The 25,424-nt window shown below is 38.0% G+C and overlaps 1 protein-coding gene across 4 annotated transcripts in view; it reads left to right on the forward strand.

The window, feature by feature from the left end:
* GRAMD1C (GRAM domain containing 1C) overlaps positions 1-25,424 on the forward strand; it is a 99,421-nt gene that overhangs the window by 44,885 nt on the left and 29,112 nt on the right. For 2 of the 4 annotated variants that reach the window (XM_027523490.1, XM_027523567.1), the window contains 2 exons: positions 17,700-17,818; positions 20,968-21,100. In XM_027523490.1, the coding sequence (XP_027379291.1) occupies positions 17,775-17,818; positions 20,968-21,100 (177 nt within the window). In that variant the 5' untranslated portion in view covers positions 17,700-17,774. Of the gene's footprint in view, positions 1-12,586; positions 12,893-17,699; positions 17,819-20,967; positions 21,101-25,064; positions 25,116-25,424 lie in introns of those variants that run through there. The other 2 variants (XM_027523640.1, XM_027523709.1) reach the window with 2 other exon arrangements.

Genomic DNA, 25,424 nt, shown 5'->3' on the forward strand with positions numbered 1-25,424 from the left:
CTTTCTCACATAGGTAATGGAATTTCAGGGTCAAACATTTAAATTTTCATAATGATAACAACAACTAGCATTTGCCAAATATATATTACTTGTTCTAAATACTGTGTATTTTTACATTGATTTTCTCTTTGGTTCTCACAGAAATATGCTACCATAATTATTGTGTACATGAGGAAGCTAAAGAAAAGTGATTCCAAGTCATAGAACTAAGTGGTAGAGCCAAGATATCAACCCAGGTAGTTTAATTGCAGAGATCTTGGTCCTAACTACCACGCTCTATTGATTCAGTGATCTCTTTTCCATCATCATGGGGGGAAAGACTACACTATTAAATATTTATCTTACAGTGTGCTCTACTGTAGTAAGGAAGGTTAATTGTGGTACTGTTAGTTGTTTTTGTTTCTAGTATACGTTCTGTGCCCCAGCAGCTTAGAGATATCATTATCCAGAATTCCCAAATTAAGGTTCCTATTATTATGATTTTGGCCTCACTGCATGGCTTCTGGGATCTCACTTCCCTGACCAGGGACTGAACCCAGGCCATGGCTGTGAAAGCCTGGAATCCTAACCGCTAGGCCACCAGGGACCTCCCTAGGTTATTACTGAAGCAAGATTTATTAATGGATTTTTAAAGTTGGATATCTACCAGGTCATAAAACAAGCTTTAATAAATCCAAAAGAATTGAAATAATACAAAATGTGGTCTCTAGTCACAGTGGGATGAAATTAAAATTCAATAATAGAAGGAAATTTGGGAAACTCACAAAAAAGTGGGTATTAAGCATAATATTCGTAGAAAGCCAATAAGTGAAAGAAGAAATCACAAGGAAAATTAGAAAATACTTTGAGTAAATGAAAAGAGAAACACAACATACCAAACTTATGAGATACAGCTAAAGCAGTGCCTAAGAGGGAGATTTATAACTATAAACACCTACATTGAAAAAGAAGAGTGATCTCAAATCAATAACTTTCCACCTTAAGAAATTAGAAAAAAGAGAGGATACTAAACACAAAGCAAATAGAAGCAAGGAAACAGTAAAGGTTAGAATAAAAATGAATTAAATAAAGAATGGAAAAATAATGTTAATTAAAAGAACCATAAATTCTTTATTTAAAAAGATCCCCAAAATTGACAAACCTTTAGCTAGGTTACCCAAGACAAAAGATTAAAATTATTATGTTCAGAAGTAAAAGTGGTAACATTACTACTAACCTTACAAAAATAAATGGTTTATACTATGAACGATTGTATACCAACAAATTAACCTAAACGAAATGGACAAATACCTAGAAAGTCACAAACTATTGAAACTGACTCAATCAGAAGTAGAAAATCTGAATAAACCTATAACTAGGAAAGAGATTGAATTAGTAATAAAAAATCTACCGATAGAGAAAAACTCAGGCCCAGATGGCTTCATTGATCAATCTGTCAAATGTTACAGTAGAATTAACACCAATCTGTCACAAAACGTTCCAAAAAGGAGTTCCCAACTTGCTCTATGAAGGCAGTATTATTACTGTGATACCAAAACCAGACAAAGAACATCACAGTAAAACTACAGACTAATATTTATGTTCATTGTGTCTATGAATGTAGAAACAAAAATCCTCAAGAAAATATTAGCAAGCCAACATCAGCAACATATGAAAAGGTTATATACCATGATTTATACAAGGTTGTTCAACACATGAAAATCAATCAATGTAATACACTATTAGTAGAATAGAGGACAAAAAACATGATCATGTCAATCTGTACAGCAAAAATTTTTGACAAAATATAACATCCTTTCATGATTAAAAAACAAAAACAAGCTAGGGCTAGCAAGGAATTTCATCAGTTGGATAAAGTTCATAGCCACATATTTACTAGTGAGAGACTAATCATTCCCCTTTAAGGTCAGGAATAAGACAAGGATGTCCTTTCTTGCCACTTCTATCCAACATTGTATTGAAGGTTCTAGCCAGGAAAATTAGACAAGGAAAAAAGTAAAAGACATCTGCTTTAAAAATGAAATAAAACTATCTCTGTTGACAGATGACATGTTTTTCTGTATATAAAATCCCAAGAAAACCAATAAAAATGTGCTAGAACCAATAAATAAATTCAGCAATTGTTGGAAGAAATTAAAGGCAACTTAAGTAAAAGAAAAGAATCTCATGCTCATGGATTAGATAACTTAATATTGCTAGGATGACAATACTCCACAAGTTAATCTGCAGATTTAATACAATCTGTATCAGAATCCCAACTGGCATTTTTATAGAAATTGACAAGTAGATCCTAAAATTCACATGGAAATGTAAGTTACCCAGAATAGCAAAAACAATCTCGAAAAAGAACAAAGTTGGATGAATTAGTCTGTTAGGTCTGCCATGACAAAATGCTATCAATTAAACAGCTTAAACAACAGAAATTTATTTTCTTAGAGTTTTGGAACCCAAAGGCCCCCATCTCCAAACACCATTACCTTGGGAGTTGGGGCTTCAACATATGGATTGTAGGTGGACACAATTCAGACTAGAGCAACCTCATTTAACTTTAATTTTCTCCTTAAAATCTCTATATCCAAGTATAGCCATATTGGGGGTTAGAGTTTCAACATGTGAATTTGGGGGAATACAATTAGGTTCATAACACTAGAAGACTTATGCTTCTTGATTTCAATGCTTACTACAAACCAGTAATCAAGGCAGTATACCTACTGGCAAAAGTCTAGACAGGCAGGTTAACGGCATAGAAATGAGAATCTAGAAATCTTAAAATTATCAATCATAAATTGATTTTTGACAAGGGTGCCAAAACAGTTCAGTGAGGAAAGAATAGTGCTGGATTCACCAAATGGTTTGCTGTTGTAATAACTAGGTATCAACATGCAAAAGAGTGACTTTTAACCCCTACGTCATATCATATACAAAATTAACTCAAAATGGATCATAGGCTTAAATGCAGGTCTGCTTCTAAGTCGCTTCAGTCGTGTCTGACTCTGTGCAACCCCATAGACGGCAGCCCACTAGGCTCCTCTGTCCCTGGGATTCTCCAGGCAAGAATACTGGAGTGGGTTGCCATTTCCTTCTCCAATGCATGAAAGTGAAAAGTGAAAGTGAAGTCACTCAGTCGTGCCTGACTCTTAGCGACCCCATGGACTGGAGCCTACCAGGTCTAAAAGTATAAAATTATCAGAAGAAACTCTAGGTGTAAATACTCATGAGCTTTGGATTAGACAGTGGTTTCTTAACTATGACATCGAAAGCTCAAGTGACAAGACTTCCCTGGTGGCCCAGTGGTGAAAACTCCACGCTTCCAATGCAGAGGGTGTGGGTTTGATCCTTGGTCGGGGAGCTAAGATCCCACATGCTGCATGGCCAAAAAGCTCAAGTGACAATAGAAAAAAAATAGATAAATTCAATTTCATCAAAATTAAAAGCTTTTGTGTTTGATGGGGCCCATCATGAAAGGGAAAAGACAGCTAACTCATAGATTGGGAGAAAAAATGTACAAGTTATATATCTGAGGAGGTGTTTGTATCCAGAATACATGAAGAACTCTTACAACTCAACAGGAAAAAGACAAATAGCGAAGTGAAAAATGGGCAAAGATTTTGAGTAGTAATTTCTCCAAAGAACATGTGCAAATGACCAAGTACATGCAAAGATGCTTAGGGTCATTAGCTTTTAGAGAAACATACATCAAAACTACAATGAGATATACCACTTCACACCCACTGGGATGGCTAAAATAATAAGACGGACATTAACAAATGTTGAACATGTGGTTAAACTGGAACCCTCATGCATTGCTGGTGGCATTGTAAAACTTTGAAATGTTTGAAATTGAGTTTGGCAGTTCCTCAAAATGTTGAATATAGAGCTACCATATGACCCAGCAATTCCCTTTCTGGGTTAATGCAAGAAAATTGAAAGCATATGGTTCACACAAAAACTTGCAATCAAATATTCATAGCATTATTCATAGTGGCCAAAAAATGGAAATATCATCAGATGAAAGTATGCATAAAAATATACAAAATACATATTCATACAATGGAATAGTATTTAGCAATAAAAAGGACTGAAACATTATGCCATGTGAACGAAGCCAGTCCTAAATGACCACATATTGTATGATTCTATTTTTTTGTGTGTGTGTGCAAGATGTTCATCATAGCATTGTTTATATAACAAAGAGCCAATAACAGGGTAAAGACTGAATTATTACACAATCATATGAACTAATTATTTGCAGTCTGAAATATATGCAAATGATTATGTATTTTTTACTTTTAAAAGTATTTCAGGATTTTACAGTACAGGGAAATAATAGCCATTAGCTTGTAATAACTTTAAATGGAGTATATAACCTATAACAATATTGAATCACTGTGTTGTATACCTGAAACTAATATGTAGGGTAGCCTGCAAAATTCATTTGGTTTTTTCCACGAGCTGCTGCTGCTGCCGCTGCTGCTGCTAAGTCACTTGAGTTGTGTCTGACTCTGTGTGACCCCATAGATGGCAGCCCACCAGGCTCCTCTGTCCCTGGGATTCTCCAGGCAAGAACACTGGAGTGGGTTGCCATTTCCTTCTCCTGTATGATTCTATTTTAATTAAATGTCCAGAACAGGCAAATTCATAGAAGTTGAAAATAAATTTGTTGCTAGGGAGAGGAAGGAATGTGGAGTGACTGCTAATGAATTTGGATATCTTTTCAGGTTGATGAAAATATTCTAAAGTTAGTAGTGATAGTTGTACAACTCAGGATATGCTAAATATTACTAATACGTATGCTTTTAGAAAAGTGAATGTAATGGTATGTGAATTATAGCTCAGTAGAACTGTTATTTTTTATTTTTTTTGACAGCTATTTATTTCTCTATAGCCATTATTTTGCAATAACATTAAAAATATTTTATTTTATATTGGAGTATATTTGATTTACAATGTTGTGTTAGTTTGGGGTATACTGCAAAGTGGTTTAGTTATACATATACATATATCTCGGCTTCCCTGGTGACTCAGATGGTAAAGAATCTGCCTGCAGTGTGGGAGACCTGGTTTCCATCCCTGGGTTGGGAAGATCCCCTGGAAGAGGGCATGGCAACCTGACTCCAGTATTCTGGCCTGGAGAATCCCCATTGTCAGAGGTGCCTGGCAGGCTACAGTCCATGGGGGTCGCAAAGAGGTGGCCATGACTGAGTGACTCAGCACAGTGCAGCACATGGAGGTATTTGTTCTTTTTCAACTTCTTTTCCATATAGGCTATTACAGAGTATTGAGTAGAGTTCCCTGTGCTATATAGCATGTCTTTGTTGATTATCTGTTTTATACATAGCGATGTATATCTGTTAATCCCAAATTTCTATCCCCCCTGCACCACCTTTCCCCTTTGTTAAACATGTTTGTTTCCTAAATCTGTGCGTCTGTTTCTGTTTGTAAGTTCATTTGTATCATTTCTCTAGATTCCACATATAAGTATTATCATGTGATACTTGTCTTTGACTTCACTTAGTGTGATAATCTTTAGGTCCATCCATGTTGCTGCAAATGGCATTATTTCATTCTTTTTTATGCCTGAGTAACATTCCATTATATGTATGCACCACATCTTCTTTATCCATTCATGTGTTGATGGACACTTAGGTTGCTTCCATATCTTGGCTATTGTAAATAGTGCTGCAGTGAACATTGGGGTGCATGTATATTTTCAAATTATGATTTTCTCTGGATATATGCCCAGGAGTGGAATTGCTGGATCATATGGTAGCTCTATTTTTAGTTTTTTTAAGGAACCTCCATACTGTATGCTTTTAGAAAAGTGAATTTTATGATATGTAAATTATAGCTCAGTAAAGCTGTTATTTAAAAAAATATATATGGCTTGAAGGAAGAGTAGAGATTTCCAGGTTATAAGAAAGGCTCCTTCTTAGCAGGAGTTTAAACACCACTGTCAGAAACCTTACCTCCTCTCCTCCCCACCTCCCAGCTAAGCCCCTCACTAGAGTGCTCTTAGGATTGAATAGCTTCTGATTTTTCAGGCAGCTGCTGAGGTCTGGGTCTTTTAAACAGTGCTCTGCTTGAATGTTCTCTCTTTCCCTGAATGCTGGGGGACTCAAAGTGACCTGGAAGTCAGGAGATGGAGAGAGAGGAGAGAAGTGGGTGGGGTGGCGGTGGGGGATCTTGTCAAGCCCAGCCCTTCCCCTCTCCTTAAGGGAAAAGACAAGATGGGCAGGGCAGCCTCAAGGTCAACCTCCTCCCACCCCCCTTAAGTCTGTATTGTCATTTGGGTGTCCAGTCTCCCCGGACCCCATGCCCATGCTTCTACCTGGGAGATGCCTAGGGGGGTTGGCCCAAGGAAGCTGGGTCCAGTGGTGCATAGCAACCACCTGGGGAGAACACCAAGTGAGTGCAGTAAGCCCTAAGCACCGGCAACTCCACTCTGCCCTTCCAGGTCCTGCTGCTGGAAGGCCCCACCTCACCTCCTGGGCTGCTCTTACTGGCAGGGGCTGAAAACTCCAGTATTGCCCTAGGGACATATTGTGATTAACCCTGCCCCCCAAATACCAAGTGTTTTCCGAGTGCATTCCCTAATTCTAACAAGGAGCCTGAGACTGCTACTGCAGTTTGTGTTTGTTATACCCTGGATCTGAGTGTCCTCTCCAAATCACTTTTGCACTTATCACATGCAAGTGAGTTGGGATGTATCCTCATGAAAACAAATACCTCCAGGGAAATGATAAAGTTCAGGCTTACAGAAGAGCTAGGAGAAACTGAGATCTGAAATTTAATGGTCAAAGGGAAAAAAAAGCTCTTTGAAGTGGGTGAAAGAGAGGGACTTGGAGAATACTTCTGAGGCCATTGTAGCCAAGTAACATTTTTCCATAGGCTGCAAGTAAAAGCTAACCCTTTTTGAAAACTTCCTGATGTCACCTGTGTTTTTGATGTGTGCATGAGGAGTATCACCATCTTTACTGTAGTTATACCTTTCAAATCTTTGCATTGCTTGGTTATCTTTAACACTGAACATGCAACTCTATTTTAAGTGGACAGTATACTCTAGTTTAAAATGATTTCTTGGGAGGCTATATACCACATGGCTTATGGGATCTTAGTTCCCTGACCAGGAATTGAACTCGTACCCTCAGCAGTGAAAGCACAGAGTGCTAACCACTAGACCACCAGGAAATATCCCTATACTCTCATTTTAATAAAGAGAATGGTTACCGTTTCTGGTCTATACTATGACAAAAATCAGTGTTTATACTGATATGTTAAATACTATACACAACTTAATGAAAGTTGAAGGTGAGATCTCAGTTTTAAAGGTGTCCTAATTGGAATTTTAAACACTGTAGAATTCACTGAGAGAAGGAATTAGAAAACAGAATCAACAACATAGCTACTCTTCCTGTACTCTCTTAGTGATCTTTGAAGAACAGTCCTTTTTAACTTATTAATATCTATAACAATAATAGTAACTCCCGCTTAGGAAGTATTAGGTGCCAGGCTTAGGGCTAGGTGCTTGATGTAGTCTTAGTGTTGTCCATAATTTTATGAGCCATAATTATCTTCTAGTTTTTTAAAGTGATAAGCCATATTGGTTAGATTTGTTGATCTTTTGTAATCCTGTATTTAAAGAGAAGGTAAAAACCAAAATCCATTAATTATACAGCCTAACTACAAAATTCTAGAAAAAACACAAGTAATTTGAATAATAAATTTTGTGTATATTCAAACTATTTTTAGATAGTTTAAGTTCAGAATATTATAATCATATTTACTTGTAATTCAGGAATTTGAGAATGATATATGTTATTTTTGCTTACTTTTGCCTAAGAAATCCTTAAAGCATATAAATCTATATAAAAGATTACTCCGTTAGGATTGATTAAGACAACAGGATGATTTTAAATTTATCTCTGTGTGTGTATGTCATGTATGTGTGTATTTAAATTTCTCCAGTAAGATATATCTACAAGAGGGGAAAAAAGTCTGAGGAAGATATGGTGCCTTTGAGAAAGAATGTTTTTAAAAGTCCATTTTTTCCCCCATTCATACAGTTCCTCTGATGCTTTCCTTCAGAGAGGGCAGTTTATTTCAGATGTTTGGCTTAGTTTACTTACTGTAAGTCTCCAGTTTTAGGCATGTGTCTAAAGTGTCACCCTGTCATCCGTGCTGTAATTGATAGCGCTTCAGCTTAGTTCACAGCCTTTGAGTTTAGCACCTTCTTGAAGAACAGACGTTGAGTGGTTGGGATTTGTGGGGCCAGAAGACAGTGACTGCTCCCTTCTGGGATACAAACAATTCGTGTTTTCTATGTTTTTTAGAGAACCTCAGCCTTCCCCCGCCTCTAGTCCTCCACTGTTTGGTTGAGGTTAAGCTGCTCCCCCTTCCATGTTTTGTGTCAGAGCCAGACCACCAAATCTAAGATTTTATTTAGAGACATTATGGTCTGGCCCCAGCCCACCACAACATTGTTACTATTTTCATGTTTCTAGTGATATTATCATATTGTTAGATTTAGGATTACTGATACTATTAATGTAGGCAGGATGTGTACAGAAATTGAACTGTTCTTTTTGCACTGTTTTTCCTCTGAGAGACGTAACAGTGATGTCTCTTGCCAGTGCATGGGGCTGTTGGGAAGCTCAAAGAGTACATACTGAGATTGAGGTTATTGGTTATCAATAACCTCAGATATACAGATGACACCACACTTACAGCAGGAAACGAAGAACTAAAGAGCCTTGTGATGAAAGTGAAAGAGGAGAGTGAAAAAGTTGGCTTAAAACTCAACAATCAGAAAACTAAGATCATGGTATCTGGTCCCATCACTTCATGGCAAATAGATGGGGAAACAATAGAAACAGTGACAGACTTTATTTTGGGGGGCTCCAAAATCACTGCAGATGGTGACTGCAGCCATGAAATTACAAGACGCTTTCTCCTTGTAAGAAAAGCTATGACCAACCTAGATAGCATATTAAAAAGCAGAGACATTACTTTGCCAACAAAGGTCCATCTATTCAAAGCTTTGGTTTTTCCAGTAGTCATGTATAGATGTGAGAGTTGGACTATAAGGAAAGCTGAGCACTGAAGAATTGATGCTTTTGAACTGTAGTGTTGGAGAAGACTCTTGAGAGTCCCAACCAGAGATCCAACCAGTCCATCCTAAAGGAAATCAGTCCTGAATATGTTGAAGCTGAAACTCCAGTACTTTGGCCACCTGATGCAAAGAACTGACTCATTGGAAAAGACCCTGATGATGGGAAAGATTGAAGGCAGGAGGAGAAGGGGACAACAGAGGATGAGTTGGTGGGATGGCTTCACTGACTCTATGGACATGAGTTTGAGTACGCTGTGGGAGTTGGTAATGGACAGGGAAGCCTGGTGTGCTGCAGTCCATGGAGTCACAAAGAGTCGGACACGACTGAGTGACTGAACTGAACTGAACTGAGTGTTTAAATCCAGGGCCTAATAGAGCAGAAATCTGTACTCATTTTAAATTCTAAGACTTGAAGAGACAGAATGGCTTTCAGGCTTATTCCCAAAGGCCAAAAGGAGGAGGAGGCATATGTCAGAATTAGAGATGAAGTGATGAGGATAGGTTTTCAATGTATGTCGACCCACCCTCTCCCAATTTTGATACAAGTCACTCCAACTTCTATTTGGGGAATCTGTAATTGAAGGATGACAGTTGGGGGAAAAGTGGTTTAAAACAGTTGATTGAGGGCTTCCCTGAAGGTTCAGTGGTAAAGAATCCATCTGTCAATGCAGGAGACATGGTAATGCAGAGACATGGTTTGATCCCTGATCTTAGAAGATCCCACATGCCACAGAGCATCTAAGACTGCACCACAACTATTGAGCCTATTGGTCTAGACACTGGGAGCCACAACTACTGAAGCCCAGATGCCGCAACTACTGGAGCTCGCACACCCTAGAGCCTGTGCTCCACAGCAAGAGAAGCCACAGCAATTAGAAGCCTGTGGACTGCACCAAGAGTAGCCCCTGCTTGCAGCAACTAGAGAAAGCCTGAGCAGCAGTGAAGACCCAGCACAGCCAAAAAAGAAAAAATTATTAAAAAAAACAAACAGTTGATTACTTATGTTAGTATCTATAAAGGGAAAATATGTTGATCTGAAGGGGACTTGGCCAGACTTAGGCCAAGGACTTAGGACTTAGGCCAGAAAAGCAAAGTCACAGAGGTAGACTTTGACCACTGGAGGAGCGAACAGAGATGAGACAGAAGTGACTCATCAGGCTTCACCAGCATCACAGGTAGTTTTTCCCTTAAAAATCGGCTACCTTTGTTCTGACTTCATGCTTATCATGCAGATTTCTGATTACTAATCTGACTTCCAAGGTATTCAGGCACCTGGATGGTAAGGATGCATGCCTTCTGAAGTCTAGAAAAGACTGTTCCCCTTCTAAGCATTAGTGTATTTACTATGGAGCATGTGTGTGCAGCTTGTGAGTGTTGCTGGTTTGAGTCAGATGCTCTGAGTGCCTTTCTAGGAAGTCAACAGTGCTGAGGCCATTCTCCAAATAGTGGTTAACTGACTGATCAAGTTAGTGTCATCTTTGAGAAGAGTGCCATCCAGCTTCCTCTTGCAGACTCTTCAGCCTTACCAAACTTCTTATTCCTCCTTATGCCCCTCTCCAATGATTCTTCCTTTTGAAATTACTTGGAAATCTAGAAGTTTTCCAGTAGTGTTAGACATCTAATAAGAGCAGTATTCAAACCTACCAGGAAAAAAATAAATGCAAATTGCTAAGTATTTTAGTCACATAGTCTATATAGTAACCTGGCAGTGTAGAAGTATTTGTCTGTTGTTTCCTCTTTTTTACCATTCTGGTTGGCAGAACTCCTCCATCTAGTTTCCCTTGCTCAGTGAAGTATACCTCCTCCTGACCAGTCACCCAAGCCAGAAACCTGGTGCATCCTTGTTTTCTTACCTGTTCTTTGCCAATGTGTCATGTCGGTCATCAAGACCCTCATCATTTCTAGCTTGAACCATTACAGTAGTGTCCTAAAGATCTCTTTAAACACTCGAATCTGTCCTTCAGGTTGTTACCAAAGAAGCTGTCATTTTAAAAGTATATTTTTTAAAAACACACATCTGCAGTTGTTGCTTTTCTATGTGTAAACTGGTAGGTTCCCTTTTATATTTAACACGGAATATAGGCTCTTCATACCTGACTGCTTCCCCTTCCCCTAGAGACTCTCTCCTTCTTCCTCTCTGTTTTATCCTCTCCCTGCCCTCTCCAGTTATGGTCAGCTGGCTTGCCAGATTGCTTCACTCCTCTGCACCCTTGAATTTGACATACATAAGCTTGTCTTTCTTGATATTTCAGCAGCATTTCACACCATGGTGTAGTCTCTCTATTTTGAAATACCTTTTTCCCTTGGTTTCCATGTCATTCTTTCTGAACTTTCTTCTGCCTCTCTTGAATTTCTATCCTTTTTTTCTGGGTACTCCTCTTCCACTCAGCCTTTGTATATCGGACTTTCTTCAGGTCCAGGCTTAGGTTCTGTTTTCCCTCTTAAACCTGCTGAGCTCTGCTCTGTATCCAGTCATTTGGATTTTTATACTTGGCAAAAGTATATAAAGATCATTTACAGTACAGTTAATGTATGTTTTTCTCATAGCTCTTTGGTTACCATGGTAGAGTAAAGATACTTATCTGTGGTTTAGGTCAATGAGAAGTGCCGTAATATGTCAAGAGCACTGGTTTTTGGGGAGTGGAAGCCCACCCCATAATGAGTTCTCTTCAGTTTGAGCAAATATTATCTTCCAGTGTCACTTTGGTCCCTTATTCTGCTGTTGTATAAAATGATTAGATTTTAGCAACCCTATCTCATCACCAAGAGGTTAATCCTTGCAGTTCATCAAGTAGCCTTTGACTTGTCACACTCTAGCTGGAACAGCTAGGTAGAAATTAGGGCAAGATTTGATCTTTCATTTAGATGAAAATTTTTCTTCTGGGTAATAAATAGAACTGGTAGTTGAGACTCTGCATAGTGTTTACTATAGTCAAGGTCCCTGCCAGGAAATTATTATTCTGAATAAAGTTAAAAATATTTGTAAAGGAAAGAATTATTGAGTAATCAAGATGTAAATGTCTGAGTGATGAAAAATGTACTGACTGCTTCTTGGAATTGCTCCACCCAAAAAGCTCGTTCCTGACATTCTATTTACAATACTCAAGAAACGAAATCCTTGATAGTTGTAAAGGGTTAATGCAGGAGTCTCATGGGGATGTGACTTAGCACTGAAGAAGTGGTATATGAAGAAGTGATGACATTGACAGGATTGAATAGGAGGTATCGGCATAGAGAAGAAAATTTAATCCTTAATATATCGAATATTTAACTTTAACAAAAAGATTAAGATATTATTGCAATAGGCATTTTACATATTGGAGCATAAGCAAGGTATTTTCATTTGCATTTTATTGTTTCTAATCGATGTGTAGAACAGAAGAAATTGGGACCTGTCCCTTTAATAAAGCCCTGTTTACCTACCTTCTTCTAGTAGGCGTGGCTTGGGAACCTGTAGAGTGAGGTGTAACTTCCAATTCTGCATTCTGACCGGCAGCCTGGAAGAGTGCTGGTTCTACAAACCAGGAAATAATAATGTGCTTTAAATTATAGTAGAGCTTGTCTTGTATAAGGAAAATTCATAACAAAACTAGAAGATTAAAGCAGTGATTTTACATAGTTGTCATTAAATGTTTGAAACTCTACTGTAGAGAAACCTTGCAGTGTACTTAGAATACAAAGCTTTCAGGGCTAGAAATTGATCTGACTTTTGAGCCTTATCTGATTACTGCTTGATTCGTCTCAGCAGACTGAACGGGGAGCCTTCCTCCCCATTGTTCCCAGGTAGGTGGTCAACCTTTGTTTAAGATTTAAATTTTCTTTAAGGTTACTTAACCCAGGTTCTGCTGCTGATTATTGAAAGAATTATGAATATCAGCCTGGGTATATGTTTTAGTGTTTGAATATTCAACATGGCTGTAAATAATCATGTTGGTGACTTTGTGCCAACTTTGTAGAAAAAATCATTTTTAACAAATTAGCAAATCTATAAGTGGCAAATTAAATGAGTTCTATTTTGTTTTCTCTTAACCTTATATATTTGTATTGAATTAATAGATTAAAATATATTGAAGTTACTCTATTAACTTCCTGATAGTATCTTATAATGTATTTAAAACATTTATATATGTAGTCAAATAAAATTGTATTTTTATTGTTACTATTTTACTCATAGGTTTCATTTCTTTCACTCTTAGGATGCTGTCAGAGTGTATAGCTCATTGTTTATTTGTTTTAGTTTGTTTTGGGGATATTTTGATACCTATTATTTCCTGAAGAGTTTTTATAAAAGCTTAATCTTCCATAAGTATATTGAAATATTGCTTGTTTCTCTTTATCAAGTTAACCACGCATTTATGACATTGAAAGTGTTTCAAAGATAACATCTTTGGAATATATCAGTTATAATTATCAGAGCTAATTATCAGTATTAGCTAACTGCTATTGTTAAAAAAAAAAAAAAGCTATTCACAAATGGTTCTTCTGGAGTAAGAGTCAGACAGGTTGGGGTACCTTTAGGATCAAGCACAGTTGTTTCTTAACTTTCTCTACCACCACTACTACTACTACTACTAAATCGCTTCAGTCGTGTCCGACTCTGTGTGACCCCATGGACTGCAGCCCACCAGGCTTCTCCGTCCATGGAATTCTCCAGGCAAGAACACTGGAGTGGGTTGCCATTTCCTTCTCCAATGCATGAAAGTGGAAAGTGAAAGTGAAGTCGCTCAGTTGTGTCCGACTCTTATCGACCCCATGGACTGCAGCCTACCAGGCTCCTCCATCCATGGGATTTTCCAGGCAAGAGTACTGGAGTGGGGTGCCATTGCCTTCTCCCTCTCTACCACTAGTGATCCTTGTTATTTTTATTCTATGGACACTATGCTTCAAAAGACTTTTTATCCACCAAATAAGTTGTGTATATTAAATAATAAAATGTTAGAACCTTATTGTTTACTGTTTATTAGACGTTCATTATTTCCAATGAGAGTTTCTTATCAGCCTGAGATAACCACTCTAGGTTAATAGAATTCAGCCCCAAACAAAGTAACCTGACATTTTACCCAGCTTGAATAACTTTATTGTAGGTAACTGTTTGGATATTTTTGACTTTTTAAAATAATATCTGAAGTTTCAACAGCTACTCTTATGAAATGCTAGTCATCTGGGAACTAGCAGTCCAAAGTGCAGAAATTTTGTTCTTAATGCCTTTGAGTTTCCATGAAATGATGAAGGTCATCTAGTGTAACATAACAGATACCAAAGCTACTAGACAGAGCAGATATACAGAGAAAAAAAAAGGAAATGTTGTCGAGAATAGCTGGGAAGAATTCAAGATATCTGTATGTTTTGGCCCTGTAAAATCTCTATATTTATCCCTACTACTTCCTCACTTAAATTTCTTACTCCAAGTAGTTTGATACAGTGTTTACTGACTTCAGAACAAATATTGCCTGTGTTTTTCATGTATTTATTCTATATTGTTATGTAGACTTCCGCTTCCCAATTTTTTAATTTCTCCATTTCCTCTGTTTGTTGTATACCTTCAGTTCAGCTGAAGACCCTTCTATAATGGAAGCCTTTTCTGATCATCCTAAATCACACTAATGTTTCTTTCTTTTATACTTCTATATCATGTTGATTCCATCAGTTCTTTAGTACGTAATAATGTTATAGTTTGTCCTATTTAACTTTTACATAAAAGTTTCCCATGTTTTTTCAACTATATTATAATAAGTTGTTAGAGAACAAGTGGGATATCATTTTTATCCTTTTTAGTATCTAGTGTAGTAATATACATTTGATGTGGTTTAGTCGCTAACTTGTGTCTGACTATTTTGTGACCCCATGGACTGTAGCCCATCAGGCTCCTCTGTTCATGGAATTTTTCAGGCAAGACTACTGGAGTGGGTTGCTATTTCCTTCTCCAGAGGATCTTCCCCAACCCAGGGGTCAAACCTACATCTCCCACATTTTAGGCAGATTCTTTACCACTGAGCCACCTGGGTTGTCCTATACATTTGGTAGGTTCTAAATAAATATCTGTTGAATGAATGAGAGAAGTAAAGAATCTTGCCAGCAATTGCTTCATGTAATGCTGCCTTCCTCTACCTTGCTTAATTATGTAATTAACCATCTATAATGTTTCTAAAAATCAGACCATTGATTTTCATAATATTTTTGTTTTCCTTTGTAATACATGACTTTTTTATATTAGATTATTTAACCCTGATGGACTTAACAGAAACAGAAGATATTAAGAAGAGGTGACAAGAATAGACAGAAGAACTGTACAAAAAAGGTCTTAATGACCCAGATAACCATGATGATATCGTCACTCACTAGAATCAGACATCCTAGAGTATGAAGTGAAGTGGGCCTTAGGAAGCATTACTAAGAACAAAGCTGGTGGAGGTGATGGAATTCCAGCTGAGCTATTTCAAATCCTAAAAGATGATGTTGTGAAAATGCTGCACTCAGTATGCCAGCAACTTAGGAAAACTCAGCAGTGGCCGCAGGACTGGGCAAGATCAGTTTTCATTCCAATCCCAAAGAAAGGCTATGCCAAAGAATTTCAAATTACCACACAATTCTACTCATTTCACATACTAACAAGGTAATGCTCAAAATCCTTCAACCTAGGCTTCAACAATATGTGAACCGAGAACTTCCATATGTCCAAGCAGGATTTAGAAAAGGCAGAGGAACCAGAGATCAATTGCCAGCATCTGCTGGATCATAGAAAAAACAAGGGAATTCCAGAAAAGCATCTGCTTCTTTGCGCTAAAGACCGACGTGTGGATCACAACAAACTGTGGAAAATTCTTAAAGAGATCACCTTACTTGCCTCCTGAGAAACCTGTATGCAGGTCAAGAAGCAACAGTTAGAACCAGACATGGAACAATGGACTGGTTCCAAATTGGGAAAGGAGTACGTCAAGGCTGTATACTGTCACTCTCCTTATTTAACTTATATGCAGAGTATATCATGAAAAATGACAGACTGGATGAAGCACAGGCTCGAATTAAGGTTGCCAGGAGAAATGTCAATAACCTCAGATACACAGATGACACCACCCTAATGGCAGAAAGCAAAGAACTAAAGAGCCTCATGATGAAGGTGAAAGATGAGAGTGAAAAGCTGGCTTAAAACTCAACATTCAAAAAACGATCATGCCATCCAGTCTTATCACTTCATGGCAAATAGATGGGGAGACAGTAATAGACTTTATTTTCTTGGGCTCCAAAATCACTTCGAATAGTGACTGCAACCATGAAATTAAAGACATTTGCTCCTTGGAAGAAAAGCTATGATGAACCTAGATAGTGTATTAAAGGAGAGGTCACTTTAATGACAAAGGTCTGTCTAATCAAAGCTATGGTTTTTCCAGTAGTCATGTATGGATATGAGAGTTGAACCATAAAAAAGGCTGAGCACTGAAGAATTGATGCTTTTGAACTGTAGTGTTGGAGAAAACTCTTGAGAGTCCCTTGGACTGCAAGGAGATCAAACCAGTCAATCCTAAAGGAAATCAGCCCTGAATATTCTTGGAAGGACTGATAGTACCTTGAAGGTGAAACTCCAATACTTTGGCCACCTGATGAGAAGAGCCAACTTATTGGAAAAGACCCTGATGCTGGGAAAGATTCAAGGCAGGAGCAGAAGGGAATAACAGGATGAGATGTTTGGACGGCATCACCGACTCAATGGACATGAGTTTGAGCAAACTCTGGGAGATGGTAAAGGACAGGGAAGCCTGGCATGCTGCAGTACATGGGGTTGCCGAGAGTCAGACATGACTGAGCGACTGAACAACCACCAGTGATACTTACAAAGAAAGAACAAGCTGAACTTTATGAAAAATAAATAAAAATAAAGACTTCCCTGGTGGTCCAGTGATTAGACTTCACCTTCTAGTGCAGCAGGGATGGGTTTGATCCCTAGTCAGAAAGCTAAGATTCTACATGCCTCACAGTCAAAAAACCAAAGCATAAAACAGAAGCACTATTGTAACAAATTCAATAAAGACTATAAAAATGGTCAACATTAAAAAAAACCTTTAAATAAAAATAAAAAAGGAAATATTCTAAACTCCAGACTTTTGCATTTTAGGAAAATATAATTTAAAATTTATTGATATATGAGGTTTCACATATAGTTAAAATATTCAGATACATTATAAATTAAGGGGAGGGGATTCTGAATTGATTGGAATTCTGAATGGTGATCCACCACCCTGGTACACTGGTTGGATTGCAAATTTTAAATTACAGATTAGTAATTGCCAGAAACTATTAACAAATTATTTTATAAAAAGAGGATTTTAAATATCTTGCCTCCCATTCACAGTAGGTATTACAGTACACATTTAAAAATCGTCTACCTATTTCCAGTATCAACTCTGTCAGATACGTTCTGTTGACCTACTTTTTATGGATGCGGAAAACGGACATCTAGAAGGTCAAACAACTCCAAAGCCATACATTAGTAACAGCACAGCTGGTCATTTTGACGTCAGAGTTCATGTTTTGAATTACTGTGTTATAATTTGTTATGTTCCCAATGGTTAGGCTAATCTTCGTGTCATTCTAGGGCTTGACCAGACAGGAATTCTGGCAGCTGCTCCAGGAGGACTATGGCACTGAGCTAGGCTTACATGCTGAAGAGATGGAGAACTTTTCCCTGTCGATTGAGGATACTGTGCGGCCAAGGTACCACAAAATGTTTTGAAATGTCAAGATCTATCAATCTTTAGTCAAAGCAGAAGTCTTTTAGACTATTAATTCAGGTTTTCTCTTTCACCTTGGGTGAAATTTGCCTCTTGCTTCTCTGTAGTGGAATGAGTAAAAGATGAGGACAATGAATAGTTTGTTAATTGGTAAGCAAATACAGATCAGATGATGTAATTCTAAGTTTTTAACTGTCACCTAGGATTTGCATAAAGCATGGGGTTTTTATTAAGGATATGGAGAAGTACCTACTAAGTTCTTAGCTCATTTATTGTTCAGCCGCTCAGTCATGTCCAACTCTTTGTGACCCCATGGACTACAGCATGCCAGGCTTCCCTGTCCTTCACTATCTCTCGGAGTTTGCTCAAACTCATATCCATAGAGTCAGTGATGTCATCCAACCATCTCATCCTCTGTCGTCCCCTTCTCCTCCTGCCTTCAATCTTTCCCAGCATCAGGGTCTTTTCTAATGAGTTGGCTCTTTGCATCAGGTGGCCAAAGCATTGGAGCCTCAGCATCAGCATCAGTCCTTCCAATGAATATTCCAATGAATATCCAATGAATATTTCCTTTAGGATTGACTGGTTTGATCTCCTTGCTGTCCAAGGGACTCTTAAGAGTCTTCTCCAGCACCACAGTTCAAAAGCATCAGTTCTTTAGCACTTCTTTATGGTTCAACTCTCACCTCCATACATGACTACTGGAAAAACCATATATTTGACTATTTGGAATATGCTACCTAACATACATGTAACAATAAAGTAAATCAGCTGGAAGATATTTTGAGGGTACAAAGATAATATGACTTTTCTCAAGGATACCCTAGTGTCATGCTTGACTTGTAGTTGGCACTCAATAAATATTTGAATGCATTGATGAAAAGAGCTTATAGCACTATGGAAAATGCAAATACTTTTAATAGAAGGTTGAAAATGAAAAGGGCCAAAAAGAGCAATAGGTATTGTGGAAAAAATTCAGAGTAGAGAGAGACTATTTTTGACTGACGGGAATTCACTTGGAAGACTGGACATTTTTATTAACCTGTCAAATAAAAGTGCATTTTGTCCAGTGGTAATTGAGATCAAAGCAATACAAATAACTCAGGATAATACGTGAAAATTCTGCAGTAAGCATTATGCTAAGTCAAAGGAGCCAGTCACAAAAGATCATATATTATATGATTCCACCTACATGAAGTGGAGTCCAGAATCAGTAAATCCATGCAGATAGAGAGTAGGTTAGTAGTTGCCAGGAACTGGGGCAGAGGAAGAATGGAAGTGACTGCTAATGGGTATAGGATTTCCTCTGGGGTGATAAAAATGTTCTAAAATTAAAAAGTGGTGATGGTGGTAAACAACTGTATTGTACACTTTAAACTGGGTGAATTTTATAGTATATGAATTAAAACTTAATGAAAAATTTGGTAAATTATTTATTTTAAAATTCTATAACAATAAGTCTTAAGATGGAAAGCTTTTGAAGTCTCAATATGTGTACATATCCAGATAGTCTTCTAGTTGTACTGATCCTATTTATATTGTGTCAACTCAGCACTAATATTTTGCAGTCTTTTTTTTTTTTTTTTAACATGGGTTACACATGTATATTGTATTAGTTTTCTGTAAAGCTAAACATTTCCATTGGACTACTCTCCTTGTAAAGTTTACTAGCCTCTCTCAGGTTCTGGAGTTGGGTAGAAAAGCACTTGACATAATGCAGAGAGCCTTGGATGGTGGTAAAGAGGATCTGGATTCTAGTCTGAACTTTACCACCACCTAGCAGCTGAGCAAACTCAGGCAAATCGCTTAGCCTTTCTGATCCTCAGTTTATTCATCTGTGAAAGGAGGCAGTTAAACTAGGTGATCTCCAAGGTCCCTGCCGACTTGAAAAGTTTCTAGTCTTTGAAGACAGAAGGAGTAAATATTTTTGATCTGCTGCTTTGTGCACGGTAACACAGTGTAACATCCAGCTTTTCTTCAGGTGACTGAGTGCTTTCTAAAAGAAGATGTGGCGGGATCCTCATTTGCTCTTCTACTCTTTTCCCGTTCTTCCAACCTCTGAGAGAAGTGTGTCTGCCTCACACCTTTCCAGACCTTTATTTCCTTTGCTCTTTCATCTTTTTTCTCTTCACTTTCAATCTTTTCTTCATTGTCCGTCCTCTTTTTTTTTATTTTTCCACAATCCACCTCCATCTTTAAAATCCTCAGCTACAGGCACTCAGCTCGTGGTTTTGTCTTTAGGAGCCGTTTTTCCTGTTCCTTCAAGGTGCTACCATTCTATTGGCCAGGAGTAGATCTAAGTATTACTTGAGTGGAATAGTATAGTATAGACTCTTCTGGCTTTTCTGTTTCTTTCTCAGGATAACTTGGCTTCAGATGTCAGGCTACTACTTTATTTTAGAAGAGCTTTACATCTAAATATAGTAATGATCAAATAGTAATACTAATCGCTCAATAAAGTTGAGCACTGGAAATGAGATCCTTTTGTGCTCCTTTTATATTTCATACACTTTCCTTTTTTTTTTCCACTCCCTGAAAGAAGAAAAGCAAGTCCTAAGGCATTTATTGTAGTCTGTGTCCCTATGATCATTTGAGAAGTTTCTCCTTTAACCTTAGGAATTTTTGTTCTCAGGAATGAGGAGAGCATGGACTGATGGATGGGCTCTGTGCTCAGACGTCGGGAGGTGCCCCTTCTCAGAGAGATGTGCTATCTCAGCTGGGACTGAATCTGAAGGGAGGGGATGAGATCTAAAACTGCCTTCTGGTGCCATCTGGCATCCAACTCAAACACTTACCTTGACCCTTTCGAAGCATCTTCATTGTTCACAACTAAAACTTAAACAAGCAGTGTTCAATGTATTAGTTGCTGTTATGGCCATTTGTACTTGGTTCATTTTTAAATGGTTTCTGAAGTTTATAAAATCTTATGTAAGCATATTTTATTTTCAGCAGTGAGATCAATTTGCATGTGAGTTAAGAATATAACTTTGTTATAGGTAGAAGCTTATCTGTTACTTTAAAAAAATTGTCTTCAAAATGCTTTATTATAGAAAAGGACCTGAATGAGGAGACTAAATCAGTTATTTGTTCAGAAGTAACCTTGTTTATGTTTCTATGCTCTGTTTCTTACAGAAGTCTGGGAAGAAGCAGCCTGGATGACTATGGGGAGAGAGATGAAAAATTATCCAAGTCAATCAGTTTTACCCGTGAATCAATTAGTCGGGCTTCAGAATCAGAGTCAATTGAAGGAAATTCACCAAAAGGGGTTGGTATATGATTCCCTTTTAAAATCTATCTGAAATTACCATGTTTTCATCATAATGGAAGATCAAATAAAAATACAGTATACAAAATGTTTAAACACTTAAGATGTGAAGCTGCTCTTTTATTTTAGGGCAAGAGTTTTAAGCCTTTAAGTAGCAGAGATTATATGGGAATAATATATGTTTCTGTTCAGACCTGGATATGGTGCAGAGTTACCAGGCAGTTTCCTGAACATCAGTCTGTAAGGAGGATGCGTGCATGCTAAGTCGGTTCAGTTGTGTCTGACTCTTTGCGACCCTATGGACTGTTGCCTGCTGGGCTCCTCTGACCTCGGGATTCTCCAGGCAAGAGTACTGAAGTGGGTATTCTTCAGCCATCCTGTCCTCCAGGAGATCTTCCCGACCCAGGGATCGAACCCACTTCTCCTGCGCTGCATTGCAGGGAATTCTTTACTGCTGAGCCACTGGGGAAGCCCCTATCAAGGGGATAGACATTTTTAAAAATTAAGGTGGAAAAATTCATAGCAGAATTGTTCTCAGAATAGATAGTGTATGTAATGGAAGGATCAGTTTTGAAGGGGAGGTGAGAACCCTGAGCACCATGCTCAAGTAACAACAAATGCTTATTAAACTAACTACTAAATCAGACATACGTGCTAAGTTGCTTTAGTCGTGTTGCACTCTTTCCAATGCTATGGACTGTAGCCCACCAGGCTCCCCTGTCCATGGGATTCTCCAGGCAAGAAATCGGTTGCCATTTCCTTTAAGGGATCTTCCCAGAGATCAAACCCATGTCTCTTACATCTCCTGCATTGGCAGGTGGGTTCTTTACCACTAGCACCACCTGGGAAGCCCACTAAATCAGACACATCCAGTTAATTTTCATAGCTAGTTAGCTAGTTAGGGCTTCCCTGATAGCTCAGTTGGTAAAGAATCCACCTGCAATGCAGGAGACCCTGGTTCTATTCCTGGGTCGGGAAGATCCCCTGGAGAAGGGATAGGCTACCCACTCCAGTATTCTTGGGCTTCCCTTATGGCTCAGCTGGTAAAGAATCCACCTGCAATTCTGGCGACCTGGGTTCAATCCCTGGGTTGGGAAGATCCCCTGGAAAAGGGAAAGGCTGCTGCTGCTAAGTCACTTCAGTCATGTCTGACTCTGTGTGACCCCATAGATGGCAGCTCACCAGGCTCCTCCGTCCCTGAGGTTCTCCAGGCAAGAACACTGGAGTGGGTTGCCATTTCCTTCTCCAGTGCATGAAAGTGAAAAGTGAAAGTGAAGTCGCTCAGCTGTGTCTGACTTTTAGCGACCCCATGGACTGCAGCCCACCAGGCTCCTCTGTCCATGGGATTTTCCAGGCAAGAGTACTGGAGTGGGGTGCCATTGCCTTCTCCTAAGGGAAAGGCTACCACTCTAGTATTCTGGCCTGGAGAATTCCATGGGCACTGTATAGTCCATGGGGTCACAAAGAGTCAGACACAACTGAGCGACTTGCACTTTAGCTAGTTAGTTTCTTCCTTTATTTTTTCAAGTATTATTATAAGCCTACCAATTTTTTAAAAAGTTTTGGTGAGTTTCTATCAATCACAGTCATCATCATTATTACTTGTTATACTCAGATTGTCCCCTCTGCCAATGGGAGCCCCTTCAAGTTGGCTCCTCTGTCCTTTTGAAATACTCGATTATTTTTGACAGCTTCCTTTCTTTCTACAATAATGTGTCCCAAGCACATTTTTTATATTTTCAGTCCCAGACTTAGTATCAGCTACTTGTCTAAGGAGACATAGATTTTAGTGAAGGATTGCACTTAGAAACCACATTCTAAGTGATGAGAGTGTGCAGCTTTTGTTCTTCTGATTGGTGATGCAAATTTTGGGCCAGTGCTGAATTTCTTATTTTAAATCAAAGCACTGGTTTCATACTCTACCTCTGCCACTTTCTAACTGTATGACCTGAAATAAATGAATTACTTAGCCTCTCTATGCCTTTCTTTTCTCAACAATAAGATGAGGACACTAATACCCCATAGGAATTTTTAAGTAAGGACTAAATTAATTAATATATGTGAAAGTACATTGAATAGTCCTTGACACGTATTAAGTATTCAGTAACCATAATCTATTATAGTTGAATGGGGAAGGAAATGGCAACCCACTCCAGTATTCTTGCCTGGAGAATCCCATGGATGGTGAGCCTGGCGGGCTACAGTCCACAGGGTCACAGAGAGTCGGACACGACTGAAGCAACTATGGCACACATTATAGTTGAAGACGAATCTGTGTGTGGCCAGCAATGGACCCCTTTTACCTTCTCTCACGGAGCTCCCAGCATCTGTTGTGAATAAATGTTTGGGAAACAGTGAAATAGATTATGTAAAAGGCCCACAAGTTTTCAGCTTGTTTCAGGCAACCATCATGCATCTATCTCAGTCTGATTTTGTGTTGTGGATTTCATGTAAAACTCATTCATCGAGAGACACTTAGGAACTTACTACTTGTGTAAGGGAGGTGATTCTGAATGCCAATCCCCTTGTATGCTTTCACTAAGAAGAACAAGCCACTGAGTTTTGGGGTTTAACAGGACAGGGTATCTCTTGCAGTCCCCTTATCCCTTTACACATATCTGACTTTGAGACTAGGTTTTCAGAACTATTAATATTAATATTCCTTGAGTCCTTCCTACAGCTTCTTTGACAATGTCTTCTGTACCTGTTCTTAAGATAGTTAATCTGTTGGCCCTTCTAGTTTTGTTCTTAAAGGAAGTCATACTTTCTCTAAGAAAAAGAAATGGATGTAGAGGAGTAATTTAATGTTTTAAGTTTGATTATACATTTCATTGATGTTAAGGATAGATGTTTTCAGTTTATGGAATATAAGTAATCTAGAAGTTTGGTCCCTTTTTGCCTTTTACATTCCAGAGGAGAAGTACAGTGAGATTCTCAGATATCAAGTATCATGTCACTTTGTTTCATTTTTACTTCCAACAAGGTTGGTAATAACAAAAAGTTAGAAATAGAATTTTCTAAGAATAAGTTTTTGGTAAGATATAAAATTAATAATCTCCAACAAAGTTGGTAGTAACAAAAAGAAATAGAATTTCCTAAGAATAAGTTTTTAATAAATTACAAAATTAATAATCTCTTTAAAGATTCAGGAAATATAGAAAAGTATACAAAGAAATACAAATCATCTGGATGCTAACCATTCAAAAATAGTGATGTTCCTTTTCCTATAGGTATCTGTCCATGTTTGTTACAATAGGAACTAAATCTTAATTAAAACAAGAAATATGTGGGGAAATTTACTCTACACAGCATCTATAGAGGTCCTAGGTCAGCTAATAAGCATGTTGCTTTGTAGTGTGGAACTCCTGAATAAATCAAGTCTTGACTTTAACAGTAATCTCTGATTGAAAAGTCAATCCTCTGACTTAGGGTAGTGTAATATTTTAATAAATTGTGTCCTGGGTCCCAGTTGTTATTCTGCTTTCCTGGAGCTCCTCCTCCCTGGAGCTGCTTCTGTTGTTCAGGGCTGCCCTAAGATCTCACGGGGCAGGAGGTAGAACGATTATATGCTTTTGCTGTCTTTCATCTGCTTATATGCAGACAATGCAAGAAAGTACACTGTCATATGGTTTGTATTTTTCACACTGTTCTATTAAGCCTAATTACAGTACTCTGCTACTAGACTACTACTAACATAGTAATAGCATTCATAATTTAAGGCCTAATATTAAATTTATTACAGAAATTTCTTTATAATTTGATATATCTTTATGAAGCCATTTCCAGAAAGTATGGATAGCAGTATATATTGAATATATTTTAATGTACAACCCCTTAGTCCCTTAACAGTAAATCCAACTGTATTCTTATGGATTTGCTTTAATCTTTCTCCTTTAATCTGTTCTCCCTCACTGTACTCTGATGTGACTTTTATATCTCTATTTTCTTTCCCTTTTCCCTTTAGTTACTGGTCCTGAGAGATGAGTGAGTTCTCTTCCTTCAGTTGATGGGGCAGGTATTGCCTGGGGAAACTAATTGGGTTTGACTCCTTTCCTTGCACACCCCAAAGAACTGACCACTCCATTATTTTTGTCATTTTTCCCCTTTCCCTTCAACTTAAGTGATCCACATGTTGTTAACTGTCTGTGAGTTCTTCTTTATGATGTTCTTCATAAATGTATTGTTCATTAGTGTATAAGAAGATGACTTTAGGATCATCTATATTATCTATCAATATTTTATGGACCAAATGTAATATAAACATAACAAGCAAAGCTCTCAAAGAGCAGCATTTCAAAATGTGTTTATTATTAAAGAACTCATT

This window comes from Bos indicus x Bos taurus, chromosome 1 (genome assembly GCF_003369695.1).
Source record: "Bos indicus x Bos taurus breed Angus x Brahman F1 hybrid chromosome 1, Bos_hybrid_MaternalHap_v2.0, whole genome shotgun sequence".
Taxonomy (NCBI): Eukaryota; Metazoa; Chordata; class Mammalia; order Artiodactyla; family Bovidae; genus Bos; species Bos indicus x Bos taurus.